The 16,175-nt window shown below is 38.8% G+C and overlaps 1 protein-coding gene across 6 annotated transcripts in view; it reads left to right on the top strand.

Annotated features, from left to right (window-relative positions):
* Positions 1-16,175, top strand: part of FGGY (FGGY carbohydrate kinase domain containing) — a 131,835-nt gene that overhangs the window by 97,090 nt on the left and 18,570 nt on the right. For 5 of the 6 annotated variants that reach the window (XM_026034815.1, XM_026034840.1, XM_026034823.1 and 2 more), the window contains 4 exons: positions 713-860; positions 2,229-2,303; positions 5,717-5,837; positions 8,873-8,967. In XM_026034815.1, coding sequence (XP_025890600.1) covers positions 713-860; positions 2,229-2,303; positions 5,717-5,837; positions 8,873-8,967 — 439 coding nt within the window. Of the gene's footprint in view, positions 1-712; positions 861-2,228; positions 2,304-5,716; positions 5,838-8,872; positions 8,968-16,175 lie in introns of those variants that run through there. The other variant, XM_026034848.1, reaches the window with a different exon arrangement.

A 16,175-nucleotide genomic window follows, 5' to 3' on the forward strand; every position in this document is an offset into this window, starting at 1 on the left:
ATTAGTGCTCCAGTTACTGCTGGCGTGGGGAGAAGGCCGGGGGGATATTGCAGGGATGGGTGTAGTGTCTCAGCTTAGATACATATTTATATATCTAAATATTTGTATTTAGGCCCATGTTCAGCTCCTCCCTAAAACAGCAGCCACTTGCTTGCTCTCCTCCACCCTTACTGCTGCATTTTCATCATAACACGTACTGAAATACTTATCATTTAAAAAAGGAAAGCTGCAAGTCCAGCACTATTTATTAATCACAAAAAYTCTTAAAACATTGTAATGAAATTTTATTTTCATTTCTCTCTGGAAGCCTCCTTGTTCCTCTCTCTGGGCTTTCCTCTCCATAGCAGTCGCTTTCATAGTCTCAGCACCTGYTTTCTGCTCAAGACAAGCATCATTGAACCCCAAAATATCAAGGAGGCTCCAGGAGGGACCTGGGGGACACAAGCTCGAGAGCATCGACTTCCATCCACTTCCATGGTCTCCCCAGGCCCTGCTGTGCCAAGGACTTTGGGTGGTTGCTGAGTGCAAGTGCACATAGACATCCCTGCCAGCTGCCCTGTGCTGGGCAAGCTGTGGCTTCATCTTTCTCCCCCTTTGTTTTATATTTGGAGTTCTTTTGATGCTGCTTTKGCATTGGGTAGTAGAGGTGCAAATGTTTTAAGTTTGATGAATAACCTCTCCTACTCTTTTCTCCAACTTATTTTTCTTCCAGTTCTCAAAGTATATATACATACTTGAACAGTCACCTGGATCTGATTAAGAAATCTTTGCCTGTGGGTTTCCTCACTGTTGATTTACATGTTTGGCCAGATTTCCATGGTAACAGATCTCCCTTAACAGATCTGACACTAAAGGGCATGGTAAGAAACAGCCTGTCTTTGCAAAAAGGTCAATACGGGGTAAAAAAAAAGAAAAAAAGTTTGGAAAGAACTTTTCTTTGTTTAATTTTAAACATACTTCTCTTTAGCTATTTAAACTATCCCATAGGGTTTTGGTTTCTTGCTGTATTTTGAAACGTGCTAATGTTTCAGCAGAAAACCAGAGACCAGGATACTTCAGATAGTGCCAGCGCCACGTCTGTTTTCTAAAAATACGAGGAGGTGTGTGTGTCTCCTGGTACCTTTCCTAGGAGTTGCATGTCAGAGCACGGAGCAGAAATGCTTGCTGTTGCTGGAAACTCACCTGTCTGCCTAATGTTACATTTCCGTTGTAATGAGTTTCAGCACAATGAATTTCAGCATTGCAATCTAGAACCAGAAAGAGCAGATTTTGGACATTCATCAGGAAACCTCTTCTGGTGAGATTTTCAGTACGTGTTTAAACATTTGGAGGTTTCTCTTCCAATGAACGTCATGATGACAGATCCATGACACAGGCCAGGTTGTTAATGTGAAGGACTGTGATAGAAGAACACCATAATGATATAATTTGATGATCTACCTGGAACTTAGTGCAGAATTGCACCTTAAATTGACATGTTGTCCTTGGAGTGAATATCTCAAGCTATTTACCAGTACCAAAATATACTGTATTTGAAACTGAGGTAAAAAAGGGTAGTTTTAAGTACTGCAACACATGTTCAATCACAGACTGGAGAAAGATTAAAAAAAAATAGATGCTTACATATTTGGGGGGTCCTAAGTAAAACTGCATTATTTTATGAAAGAAATACTTGCTGCAGTAGAATCAGAATTTCCTTTGGTATGATGATGTTATGCAAATATTGATAATAGCAGTGCATCTTTCCTGCGAAAGTTACGGCTGCATTTAGGTCTTGCCTGTGTTGATCTTAATTCAGCATAATTTATGTCAGAGCAAATGACATTAAGATATAGTCCTTCATTATGAATTGTCTTTTGGTGTAAGAGTGCTTGGAAGCGGGGAGGAGAAGGGCTTTTAAAATGTTACGTTTATGTAATACTGTGTTCATATTATTACATTAAATACATTCACAGGCATTATCTGAGTCATAACATAAAACTGTCAGAGCTAATCTAGCTCTAATCCCATAGAATATGTTGTTTGTTCTTTATTTCTTTGCAAGGGCAAGAGCAATTTATGTGGCTCTTCCTCGGATCAGGAATAACATGTTTAACATAACATTATGTGTACATGCCACAAAAATAGGGCTTAGAATTAGCACTTAAACTTGTTACAACAAGAAACCACAGAAAATAATAGCTTTACCTTGGCTGAATTTGTGCTTTTTCTTTTTGATCTTCATGCAGGTTGTTGGACTAACATTGTCTCAGGGTCTGGATGAACTTGCCCTTATCTACTTGGCCACGATTCAAGCCATTGCTGTAAGCCATTTTAAGTGCATAAAAGAATAAATGAATTGTCTCATGTTCTGTGACAGACCGATCGTTCCCTCCCGCTAAATAGATTTCTAATAATAGATGAATTCACTTAATAGGTTTCTTAGAGGAACAAGATATTGTTTACTCACACTGGTAGCTATTCCCTACTGTAAAATAATGGACAGGGGGAGGTCAGAGCGAGGAGAAAATGCCTTCTAAAAAGTTTTCTCTCTATGGCAATTCTGTAAACGAAACCTTTGCCTCTAGTGCAGATGTGAGGCAAGAGCCTAATACTGCATGGGCTGCATTAACATTGTGGGCTAGGCAGAGGTTAAGCTGAGAGAGTGGAAATAAGAAAAGCCTTGGCAGTGATATGAAGGAACTTGGTCTCCTCTACAATGCCTCATCTGCAGATTGTTCCTAAAACCACGGTTTTCCCCTCGTAGCCTGGTAGATGAATCAGGGCTCTCTAACACAGTAAGTCAGCGTGGATCCGTGATTCAGCCCAGCTCCTAACGCTGCAAAGTGACCAGAGCTGGATCTCGTTGCTCCCTTGGTCTTCCCGGTGCCTTGTGAACAGCCTGTCCAAGCTGTGCCTAAAAGTGCACAGAGAGAACATCTTTGTGAAAATGGCATAGATGTTCGCTAGCACGCAGGGATGGGATGTTTTATGGGAACGCTTTTGTTCCTGCCTTGGTTTACTCAGATGAGAGGCTTTCTGGAACCCAGGGTTTCCAGTTAACAAGAAATTCTGATTTGAAATGAAAACTGGGGTCAGAGAAGCTGTTTGAAACCCTGGCACACAGTATTTTCAGCGGTGCACCCTGTCCCTAGGCATCCAATGACTGAAGTCAACACTCCCTTGACAGCTTTTTTCATGRTTTTTGGTTTTTTAAATTTGTTGAGCTTGAGATGTTTTCAAAAAAACATTAACAGCTTAATGAATTGGAAACTTCTCCTGACAAAACTCTGTTCAGTTGGAAAACTTCCAAACTGCTCTAGTAGTTAAACAACAACTAAAAGTCTCTGCTAGGCTGGGTCAGCCATCTGGGATGGAGAGTGGGCGGCTGCTGTAAATTCACTGCGAGCCGTATGCCTAATGTATTAACCCTCCATCTTCAGCAAATAGCAATAATTCAGCCCAAATCTGGAATTCACTGTTGTTATTTTTGATCTTTTTTTGGAGGTGAACGTAGCTGGGTTATACCTGATGCTTCGGCATAATCCCCCCATTTAAATGAGAATGTCTAGGAGAGCTTAAACAACGGCAGCTACTGCTCCTGTCCCCTGAAAGAGGCTGGAAACAAAACTTGGCGCTCTCGACCAGGTGCTCTGTTATTATCTTGCGCTAATGAAGTGGAACCGTTCTCTGCTGGACGTCCTGGGAAAGTCACCTATTATCTGACTGCATGATACAACTTGGAATTTCTGGTGAACCACAAATACCGCATTTAACACTAAATTCAGCCCTGATATGCCTTTTTGATAGAGGATGRTATCGATCTTGAGATGCAAGATGTAAATAAACAACCAGAGTGTAGCTTTCTCTTCATCGCTAATTAGCAGGAATTCATTTTTCTTAAATAGGCTTTGAAACAGTAATTAAAAAGGAGGCAGAACTAGACTTGATATATTGATATATTGACTAAGTTACTTAGTATATTTACTAAGTTATAGTATATATTTGGTATATTTGATATATTTACTAAGTTATAACGCGATACCTGGAATATTTAGTTTTCCTGTCTTACCCTGACACTTCAATTTTAGCTTCACTTTTGTGGAAGGAAGTACGTCTTGTTCAGGACGGCCCCAATCCTGTACCCTTAGTTGTCTTCAATGGATGCAATGTAGACTTTAAACCTAACTGAAAACCTTGTAAAAAGTTTAGGGCTGCCCACAGAATGTTAATCTCTAGTTTTCTTTTCAGCAGGAGACTCTTTTTCCTTTTTATATAAAATTTGCATTTGAAGACCCTCAATTTGCATTTTCTCCAATCCAGGATTAAATTAGCTCCCCCCCAACCACAGTGAAATAAGTCTATCTTTAATTTAAATTTCAGCGTGAATACAATTTTCCAGGCAGGTAAACACAAAATCGTTTTCACAGCATGTTCTTTCTCAAGGTCTTAGGAGTGTGAGCCTGTATGTTGTGTGAGAGTAAATGTGTGTGCTAATAAATTTGAATTTTAGAAATAAGGAAAGAGAATATCCTTTAAGCTATTCACTGCAAAGTGCGTTAGAGCGATGAGAACATGGTCAGAGATCTAATTGTGGCTGTCAGGCCAGTTCTGAGGAGACAGTCTCTTTTTTAGAGTAGTTTATTTTTCCATAATTAAAATTGCGGCTGTGTCACTTGGAAATTAGCCCTCTGTGTCAATAGGGAAGTGATGGGTTTAGTCAGCTGGTGCTGCGGCCGCTCGAGTTCCTCATAGCCACTCGCCTTAAAAACCAAATACATTGGAAGGCCTGTCCCGAGTTGTGCCAGGCGTTCGTAACAGACATCCCAAGTCTGAGGAAACTCGTTTCAGTTTTCAGTAGCTTCGTGTGCAGAGGGGTTTATTAAAGGCTGGAGACCTCTTAATGAACTTGGAGCGCAAGATAAGGGAAACTTGAACGATGGTTTGTGAAAACTTTGGCCAGATGGTGTTGGGGGGGGGCGGAATTTGCATGAAAACAGCCAGCTTGGGCAAAATTTTAGCTTAAATTTGGCATCTARTCAAGTCTGAACTTCCAAGGGAAGTCCAGGGAATATAAAGAGCTGWCAATTTGAGGGATAAATGGTTTGTCGAAGGAAATGGCAAGGAGGGAATGGGGTTGACTTCGGTGAATAGTTGGATGCAAGCAAAGCACAGGGAAAGAAAAGAGTTCTTAGAAGTGGCAGAGTATTTGCTTTCATCACTTACAGAAGGGAACACTGAGCTTTTCTAATTTGACTCTAATTTGACTAATTTAAAATAAAGTTTTTATTTTAAACATATAAACCATATTTAAAAAATATGTTTTAGATATATTTCAATTAATCCAGGTGTGAAATGGAGCATTTTATTTTGAACAACCAACAGAAAATTCTTCACATTTTCCTTTTTGCTGCCAAGAAAACATAGAACTTTCATTTTATTCCTTTTCTTTTTTTTTTTTTTTTTAATTTTGTTCCTTGACTCTTGACTGGAAACTTCTATACTGAGGGTGATTTTCAGCTGTGGACATTTTTGATGGGGATGTCTTTGCTATGGAGGACTTAGTTCAGAGACCGTCCCAGGCAGCAGGTTGCTGTTAGGGCCAGTGATATTGATGCATTTCTATCATTCCTTTAAGCACCTTTTCCTTAAGTTCTCTGCCTATGTCTGTTCTCCTGTGCTCATCCGTTTTTTTTTTTTTTTTTTTTCCTTTTTTCTCCCCCTGCCCTTTTTGAAGTTAGGAACGAGACATATTTTGGAAACGATGCAGGCTGCAGGGCATCATATCAGCACACTGTTCCTGTGCGGCGGGCTGAGCAAGAACCCCCTCTTTGTGCAGATGCACGCTGACATTACTGGTAAGTTTGAGGAAGTGGCGGGAAAGGAGTGTAAATGAAATGATTATTTTAGGTGGCTAAATGCTTTGTCCTCAGAAAAATAAATACTTTCTTTATATAGAAMTGTATTTTTTTTGCTTGGCCAAAAAAATTTGAAATGAAATGTTACTTCCTGAAATACTGGATTTCCTGAAAWTAAAAGACATTTGAATAACATAGAGATGTAGCATAAACAAAACTCCCTAATTTGTTTCCTACAGAAACACAGAACATGATTTCCAGTCTGTAGATCTTGCTTAGAATAAATATATATATAAATATACACTTCTGATAGAATTTTTAAAACTACTGTGTACACCTACATGCTCATCACTAGCAGGTTTAATGTTTTTTCCAAACTTTCTGTAAAGATGATTACATGAATCCCACTGTAGGAAGATATAATGGACAAGAATAATGCACAGGACATTTTATGAGCCTGTTTTATGTAAGATATGTTGTATTTCTTCCCAARTCTCTATTAGTTTTATGTTATTAGCCTGCCTGCATGTGGCTATCTTAGCACATCTGTATGTCTGTTCTTAATGTCTCCAAAATACGGAAAAAATAGCAAAAGTGACTTTAAAGGACTTCAGTGAAATTTTGAGTGATGCATATTTTATACAACACCGAACTGTCAAGAATGGAGTTTAAGGCTTAGATTTGGGTCATTTGATAGGAAGATCTGCCCTACTCTGACATCAGACCATACTTCATAAGCTTGAATCAAGAAGGAAGATGAAAATACACTTTGTATTTGTAATAACCTAAAATAAAAAACAGAAATGTTTTTCTGCAAAGAGCAGAATGGCCTAAAATTCTCTAAAATTGACCTAAAATTCACTAAATACCCTGTTGCCAAAGGAGTATTTTTCTGTTTGTGAACAATGATATTGTCAAATACACACCTCTCCTTATATAACTCAGATGTTTTAGGTGAGTTTCATCTGCATGTAGAGTTGTGATGTTGGCTCATGATGGCTAAAATAAAAGATTTGCAGAGAGGTATTCTGATTAAAATGTAATCAGGAGTCCTTTGGCTGTAACTAATSGCCAACTGCAATTCAGTATGAAAAGGTCTTTTTGCAGCCTGTAGTTCTCCCCCTTTTGTACAATCTGTGACTGACAGGGGATGTCAGAGTTCATCTAACTGAAATGCTCTTGGTTGTGCTGAGCTCATTAGAGCCTATCAGATAAAATAACTAACATTCCAGGATCAATCCCCCATTCTTTCACGAAAAGAAAAAAATCTGAATATATTATTGTTGGCTGGAAATGCCCGTGACTCAGTCATGCAGACATCCAGTAGATAATTTCACAGGCCACTTGGAAAGTATCTTGATTGTGTTGTTGCCTGGTAAGGATTCCGCATGCATTCCGGTGACCTGGGGAATGGGCAGTAATTGGAGAGCTTGCTGCAAGTTGTCTGGTGCTTCGGAGCCTGGCAAACAGCCCAAGTCGCTCTCAGCTTTAATTTTAGGTTATCTCCACCTGTGTTCGAAGCTGGCCCAGTTCCTGAGCTGTGGGACCACGGTAAGAGGAGAAGTGCTCAGGTGACTGATCCTACACTGGTGTTTTTAAGATGGACTCATTTGGTCACCATGCAGGGGAGTTTAAGGGATATTTTCCTTTGCTGTCCGGAGTCATGCCAGTGATCAAACAAGCCCTCCCTGGGTCCGCTCTCCTTCCCTGACACTCTGTCCGTGCTAACTAGACGGAGAAGTGGCAACAAGGCCCCTGTGACAGCTCTGCGTGGCTGAGAACTGATAGCAAGGTGGAACGGCRCAAAGTTGGCATGATGTGCCCAGATGCTTGGGAGGCCAGCTGAACCTGCTTTGTATTCATAATTGTGTCTCGTATTAATAACTTTATTCCTCATTTTGAAAAATGTCTATTTGTCTTCTCCGAAGCAGAGGCTCTGGAAGAGAAGTTCGTGGCTCGCTGGTCTCAGTGAGAGCCTCTTCCAAATTTCTGCTCACTCTAATTGTACAGCTGGCTCTGAGGAGCAGCACTTTTTTATAGTAATATCACTGAGAGGATTCACAGAAGGAAGCCCATCTCAAGCATCCTCAGCCATTGAATGAAATTATCTCAGTAATGGAAATGTGCACACATGCCAAGTGCTGGAGAAATATTAAATTCTTTGGCTTAGTGAGAGGGAGCATCTAGTGTGTAGTTAGAAAAGTAGTTAGACTCGTGCTATTATGTTAGGATTTTTTTWAAACGGAGAATTAAGAAAGCAGGTGACTTTTAAGTGGTAATTGTTTTGTTTTTTCCAGATGGTTTTACAGTAAAATACGTGGGGTTTTAGAAAATTTTGTGTAAACTGAGGGAAAGTATGTTCATGATACTACTCATGGTAATAAGACTTAATTTGTGTAGAAAGTAGTTAGTATTTAAAATCTCTTTCAAGTTTATTGTGAGTTTGTTTTTCTGGGGTTTTAACCTCTTTTTCATGTGTCTTATAAAATTTRGAAGAAAAGGTTTCTGTGATTTCTGTAGAGCTTATGAAAGCTTACTGTGCTCATTTGTATGTCTTCCAGCAAAAACAGACTGGCTTTGTTGATGATATATTTAAAAAACAAACTCAAAGCCAACTGTTTTCTACATGTTGCAAAAGAAACAAAAGGGTACACCCTATTTCCCCCAGCAAGGCACCTTTCAATAGCCAGGCATTACAGAGTAACAGGTTTATACCAGGCTGTTTGAGATAAAATAGCTGTTGTCAAAGATCTGGAGGGTTCTTTGTTCTACATTTTATGTTCTGCATGAGTATTTTGCTGAAATTATTTTATTTAAATTCTGCATTTTTCTTGGAGCCTGGAACCCCAGAGCAGAGAGATTTGCATTWGTCAACAATAGAAGGGTAGCTCTGAGTGGAGCGTGACCTTGGTTTCCAAGTCAAGTCTTTTTTTTATTTTTTTTCTTGTTTGTTTTTTTGCTTAGTTATTTAGTCTGCCATTAGTGCTGCAGTGCTTCCTTCTTCCTAACAGAGACCTGTTTATTTTATTCTCTAGGCAAGCCTGTTGTCCTGTCCAAGGAAGTGGAGTCTGTTTTGGTGGGTGCTGCCATTCTTGGAGCTTGTGCATCTGGGGATTTTGCAACTATACAGGTATGAAGTACCTGATTTTTTTTTTTCTTCTTAGAGCCTTTTGCACTTTGCAATTTGGCACCATACACAGACTTTAAATGAAAAAAAAAAAATGGTGCCTGAACACAACCAGTTAAGTGCCAGCATAACATGCATTATTTCCTGTCCACCCCTTTTTTATCTCCATATGTGATCTTGTTTGTGATGATGGGGACATGCAAGCATAAACTGCTATCTATGAAATTATGCAGTGCAATTTTACATGTGACTGAAGGAGTTTGGGAAGGTCCTGATAAGAAGGTCAGACTTTCAAGTTAGTTATAATACCTGTCCTGCTTTGCTTCCTTCACACTGAGAGGTCTTAGACGTTAGAAACAACATCCTAGTATTTACGCAGTAAAAAAATGACACACTCATAGCTCTTGTTTGTCCTTGGTGAATGATGAGTTATTAATAAGGATAAAACTTAAYATTTATTCCTGTTATTTTAATACAGTTCTGAAAGTAGCAGTTAGGCTTTTGTGCCTATGGATAAGCCAGTGCATGACTTATTTGCATTTATTTAAGCAACAGTGATAAACATAGACCTGAGGGAGGGCTTGTGTGCCCCAAATCTTATCTATTTTCCCACCTGTCAATTCAGCTAATTAAAGGCATTTCTCCTCCTCCTCATGTTACACACAGAAACTAAACACTACATTGCAATCCATTTGTACAGAATCATTTTTCAAGATGGTCTGTAGGTGTATTTTTCTTTGTAACATCCGGCACAAATTTTTGTAGCTAAAATTTTGAACTAAAACTGAACTACATCTATTTTCTGTATAATGGATAAGCTTCTCAGCCTGGTTAAATTGATGCAATACCATTGGAATCAATAAACAACCAAACATYAGTTGAGCAACAGGCCCACGTTTGGAGGTTTTCCAAATGTGAAAGGGAGTTTGAACGTTCTACAACGCAATCTAGATTAGAAGGAAGAGTTGTTTTCTTTCATTAGAATTCCTCCATTAAACGTATTCCCATTGCAACAAACATTGTACAATGTGATGTATCTGCGTTAATAATTATAGTGCTTGTAATTAAAATTCAATCTTTTTGATCARTGTAATAGATTTCAGTAGCAGCCTTTGGTTAAAGATTTTCATGCTTAATTCTTATTCCTCTGCTAATCTTATGCATAACTTCTGCTTTCAAATACACAGATATTTTGTTCCTAGTTAAAGATTTTTTGCACTATTATGTAATAAGTGAGTGCCTCAAAACTGTTTTTATTAAGTCTGTCCTTATAATGCTCATAAAAATCTGTTGCTGCAGGATTTTTATCTAATGTGTTTTTATATGTAATTTGGTATATTCATTTACATTTATTTTTATCCCTACCCTTCTGTACCAAAACATACCAGAAGCATATCCAATAACATATTTTGTACATAGGTATATGCATATTGGTCAGCAGTAGCATACTCCTTCAGAAACCTTTTTCAGTCAAACTAGGTCCTTTGAGTCAGTTGCTTCAGAATTTTTTTATTTTAAAGAGTGTTCGATCTTTTACTGTTGTGATGCATCAGGAGGTTCCTTCCTTCTGGATATAGAAATACTTTGTGGCTTGTCCTACGTACAGTGCAGGCTTTGTGGTCTTCCTGGTCTAAACTTACGTTAAGTGAGAACCCATGAGTGCCAGGAAGAGGATTTGAAGTTTTCTTATGATCCTTTCCCATTTTTGCATCCAATTGAATCCAGTGCCTCAGCACTGCGTATCATGTCCAATTTGCCAAATGCAGCCTCTGCTGCAGCAGCTACCTCTACAAGGCTTGATCCAGGGTTTATGCTGGTCAACAGGAATGTTTCCTTTCATTATTACAGATCAAGCTCATACACTTCCTTGAAGTGTCTCAGCAGAAGAAGTTGTCAAATAAAAGTTCTTCTGCAAATATCCAGTATCATTGCAGTTTTTGCAAAGAAAAGAAGTTACTATCAGTTCTGCAATAGATGGTTTGAGCCTGTTTATTGTGTCTTTCGAAGGTCTTTGGTCAGTCTAACAGCAGAGGAAAAAATTGTGGTGTTTTTCTTCGTTTTTGTTTTACCCATAACCTCATGGCTGTGTTTATTTGAAGAGGGATCTTTATTGTATTTGTTCAAGTGATTTTGGTCGTATTTCTCAGAATGATTTTTGGATATTTCCACTTCTCAATGTCAAGTCAAAATGCTTAAAAGCCACTTGGTTTTCATGGGTTGGCAGCTCTCCATTTTCTAGAACTCAGGCCTCTTTAGGCAAGCTCAAAAACAGCACCCAAAAACCAAGAGCCCTCAAAATCACTTTGGATGATCCTAGGCCACCTCTAACATGCCCTTCTAACAGAAGTACCAGCTGTTAAAAAGACATCTGAGATGGTGGTAAGGCGTAGGAGAAGTGCTCCCAAGCTTCTGCCTGGAGTCCCACAGGGCAATGTGTGTGCGCACCAAGGCTGGTGCCTCCAGGAGCTGGGGAGCCTCCTGAGCAGGACAATTCTTGTACCCATGCAGTAAATCAGATGGATCAAGTGCATTAAGTGTTACTATTGGCTTGCTCATCACTTCTCAGTAGGACAAATAAAGATGAGTCATCTAGGGAAGACCCAAAGATATGTTAACCTTATGTAATAATTAGAGTCTGTTTAGATTAACAGTTGGGAAACACTGGAAATCGCTGGTGTTTCCTTAGGCGTAGTGTGTGTGAATGTGCTGTTACTCTCATCCTATGTTGATCCTTAATCTTGTGGCATCCCAAAACTGGTATTTGAAGCTGGAGTGTTGTGTGCTTCCCAGGAGGGTCGTTTCTCATCAGGACAGGGAGCTGACTGTCCTGCAGACCACTGTATGGGGAACCTGATCGAAGTACATATGAAACTCACTTTCATAATCCTTATCGACTGCATTTGTAATAGAAACAAAGTCCTGGGCTTTGCAAGAAAATGTTGGAAATGAAGGCTGATGCAATATTTGTAATCATACAGGTTAATTTGCTAGATTCTAGAGCTTTTTTTAAAAAGCTCAGGTCCCTTCAAACTGTAATTTCATCTCTTAAGTAATTCTACTGAAGAAGGATTTATAACATCCAGCATTCATGCCTGGTCACCATATGTTGTTCCTTCATGAATGTTGACTTACCTATTTTCCTCTCTATTTAACCTCTCTGCATCTTAATTCTGTCTGGTAAAGGAGAATTAAAAGCAATTGGCCTTCCAAAAAAGGAAGAAGGACATGCAGTATGATGTGAGTTATTTCCCATTTCATCTTTTTGTTATTTAATCTCTAGAATCTCCTGAGAGGGGAGAAAATCTTTGAATTTCTTCTTCAGTTTGGATTCTCTTTCATTTGTCATTTTTGCACCTTCTTATATTAGTGGGTTTGTTATGTCTTGATTGTTACACCTGTGACCACAGAGAAATATTGGGAATCCAATATTGCTCAAGGCCCATCAGTGGAAAAACCCATCAGTGTTGATAGTCAGCAGTGTTTCCCCAGAACAAGATGGGTCCCCAAGGCAAAGCTCTGCATGCCTGGGGAGAACAAGTGTTTTGAGGCCCTCTTGATGGGGTTYGATATCGATATATTGATAATGAACCCTAGTGATAGGTGTAGAATTGGACAGGCATTGATGGTGCTCAATCTTGAGAGTGCTGTCCATCACCTTTGATTTTTCAGCAGTAAAATTGAGCTTTAAGGGAAATGTTTATTGTTATGCAGTTTGCTGATACATACTGGAAAATGATGTGGAAAACCTTTATCTTATCTATAAAGGGAGTTGGAGGTACACAGTCTAAAATGTAGGTAAAGGACGAATTGGTGATGCTAAATGGACAACATTTTTTAAGAACAGCCATAAATAGCTTTGGTACTCCCGAACTGGATGTGATTATGCTGTTTTTGCCTCTTGACCAGGATGTCAGTGTTGTAAATCGGATCCTCTATTCCTCTTCCAAAGCATTACTTATGGACTGACATTAACATAAATATTCTTGCTGATTTCCATATTTTCAAAAGAACGAACCAAGTGAAAGATCTGGGAGGGGATAAGTTTTTCCCTTAGAAATGTTAATCAAAAGTGGAAATAAAATTACTTCTCTCTGTTAAGGAATGTCGCTTTCCCTTGCCTCATTAAAAATTTAAAGCACTCTTGTTTTTAAGCAGGGTGAATTAGTAATTAAGTGCTATAATCAAGTTGTGTAAACATAATATTGAAGGAGAGAAGCAAATAAATCATTTTGTTGGCTTGCTTTACTCAATTAATGCACCTTTTACTAAAGGGCTTCCTGCTGCGTTGGGATGTTTTTTCGCTCCTTAATCAGAAGATCTTGGGAAGACAGAGGGCAGAGAGGGTGGTTCTTAGGCACCATGCTGAACACAGGAGTGTTTTAAGCTGCTGTAAACTTGCCTTCCTTCTCTCCAAAAGCTCCAAGTCTGTACATTTACAGTTGGAGTCCATGGCTCAGCGGAGGCCATTGTTGAGCASGGTTGGGTGACACCTTTTGCTTTTATAGGTAGTGTATAGGCTGGGTATAGCCTCTTTATATAAATGATTTTATAAAATTTCTTCCTGGATATTTAAATTATGAGTCCCTATTAACACACATATACTCTATAAAAAAAAATTAATTTTCAGTGTGTAACGTATACATACGGTTAGAGTTACCATTCTAGTGATGAAAACAGCTGAGTCTTCCCAGTCATTCATTTGTTGTCTTCTCAGTTCTGACTGTCAGCAAAGTTCTCAAGGCAATGTCTTGGGTATTCACGATGTAGACTCCATGGTGCACATTTGGAGAACCAGACCCCAAACTTTCCTGGTTACTTTGACATTGAAATACATCCTTGCCTAAGTGGAAGGTGGTTTTTTTTTTTTTTTTTTTTCTTGCATAAAGAAGTTAGATTCAATATGGTGTGCATGAAACCACCAAGATATTGGCAATGCCTCTGACTTTTGTATAGAGTCAGCTGCCTTCTTACCAGAAATCTTGAGAGAAATATAGATGAGAGAGAAAAATTAAAAGGCAGTGATTTGATGGCCCCTGTCCAGTTCCTTGTGGCCTAGTGTTTATGGTACAGAGAGTGCCTTTTTAGTTAGCATATTTTGGCCCTACTGTCAGAAGTCTTAGCAGTAAGAGTAAAAAGAGAATGACTCAGAAATACTCTTCTGCCCTAAGGATGATCCTTCTGTAATAAAGCTGAGAAACATAAATGCTCATGTGTCTGTGCCAAGCACGGAATGAGCTTTTAGTCAGTTTGAGGGTTTTCAGCATGATTTTCTTTCACTTTTCAAAAGCCACAATAAATATATGGAAGCATTTCTATTTTCTTTTAGCTGACTTCAGTGGGCAGTACTTATATATGGTTGGAAGTCTTCCCCGGTAGGATTTTAATCACATGTACAAGCACCACCGCTTAACGAGTCAAACAGCTGAGATGCGGCTGTAGCTGATAGCAAGATGCTTTTACAAAAGCACTAAGAAAAGTACCCTCTGTCTTGTTGCTGTTTACTGATACACGATACTAGTTGACATCTGTTGCCCTTCTCATTTGAGGTCTGTTTGCTTTACTAACTTTAACATTTCCACATTGCTGTGCTGCTGAAGTGAAGATTTGCAAATCTCCTTGGAGTTTCCAAGGTCCTTTTATGAGAAGCAAAGCTGCCATCATTTGATCTCATCTTCCTGGCCTCTCTTTATACTGGAGTTAAGGGAAAGAACCCCCCCGCTGTTAAATATTCTTGGTGAAATGCCACGTCTAATGTTATAGGTTGTCATACGTTTGATGTAGTACCAGGCTGGTACATGCTGTACAGTAGTGTTTGGTTCATTGTCACGTTAGAGGATTTATAGTCATTTTATATCACTTGAAATTATTACAGGTAAAAACTTGTCTAGGAAAATGTCAAAGTTTGTTATAGTGGGTCATGTAGTTACTAAAAAGACAGATGATCTTAGTCCATAATCAAAATGTCATATTCTCAGTTAATGTAAATCTGCATTTCAGTGAGTAACACCAGATTATTCCACTGCCCTGATCCAGTCGTACACTTAAGTGCGTCATTTAACTTTTAAGTAGGCAAGAAGTTCAGCTGAAGATAAGCAGGACTACCCCTGTGGTGAAGTACTTTACTGGATCAGAGCCCAAACAGGAATCTAACACGCAGCTCACTTGTAGATGACACAGCTTGAAATGATAAAGGCTATTCAGGGTCTTGCAGTTGGTTCATGTTATTACCCATTCAGAAATGACTTGTGGATACTATACATAATAGGTTACAAAAGCAACATCTTTTGTTCAGTGCTGTTGTTTTGTGGAAAATTAGCATGATCCATTTTAATGCCATCCAGCGCAGAAATGTTCAGAGTTGGGGTTCCTTAGTAACACTTTTATGGGCAAAGAAAGGCAGCTGCAGTAATTCACTGCAGAACCGTACCAATTTACATTAGTTGAGTATCTGGCATGAAAGTAGTGAAATTGGAGGCAAAAGTCTCGGGAATGCAGTACTTAAAGATATGACTGKAGTGTTTTCCTGAAGAGGGGTGATTAAAGAGAAAACCACGTTCATGAAATAAAAATGAAATGTGGCGTTYTGTTTGGAGATCAGTGGAGAGGGCATGTGGTACCCTGTGTTGGCAATGTCAGTGTGGCTTACCTGTTTGTTAGTTCTACCTGAGATTAGTCATTAAAGATTTTACTATTTTTTTCTTATATTTGTAAGAATGGACAAGGCAGTAAAAACCTTTCCGAATTCTCAAATGACCCAGGAGGGTCTATTTAGTCCTCTGTCTTTATGTTGAACATGACATCTTTTTCACGTTGGTATAGCTACATTGACTTTACCCAAGTTATAGATCTTATATACATAAGTTGTAGATTTTATATACATAATTGCTATATTAGAAGCAACCACATATATGCAAATACCATCTTTTCTGTCTGTAAGTTCAACACTTCGTTTGTCAAGCCTCTTAATTTTCACTGAACTCACATAAGCAGATGTTGGCATACCATACAATTAGTCTTTTGTTAACGTGCAAAAAGTGTGCACATTTCTAAGCYAATAGTTTGCACTTGGTAAACCAGTAGTATTCTTTTCATCTGATAGTAAGTCCAAGGCCTGGAAAACAGAAGAAAAAATACTGTCCAGAAAGCTGAGATTCTGCTGCTACATATTTTTGTGACTTCCCATGAACTGACCATCGTGGAGTTCACGTAAG

This window comes from Nothoprocta perdicaria, unplaced genomic scaffold, assembly GCF_003342845.1.
Source record: "Nothoprocta perdicaria isolate Ctin4 unplaced genomic scaffold, notPer1 scaffold_0, whole genome shotgun sequence".
Classification (NCBI taxonomy): domain Eukaryota; kingdom Metazoa; phylum Chordata; class Aves; order Tinamiformes; family Tinamidae; genus Nothoprocta; species Nothoprocta perdicaria.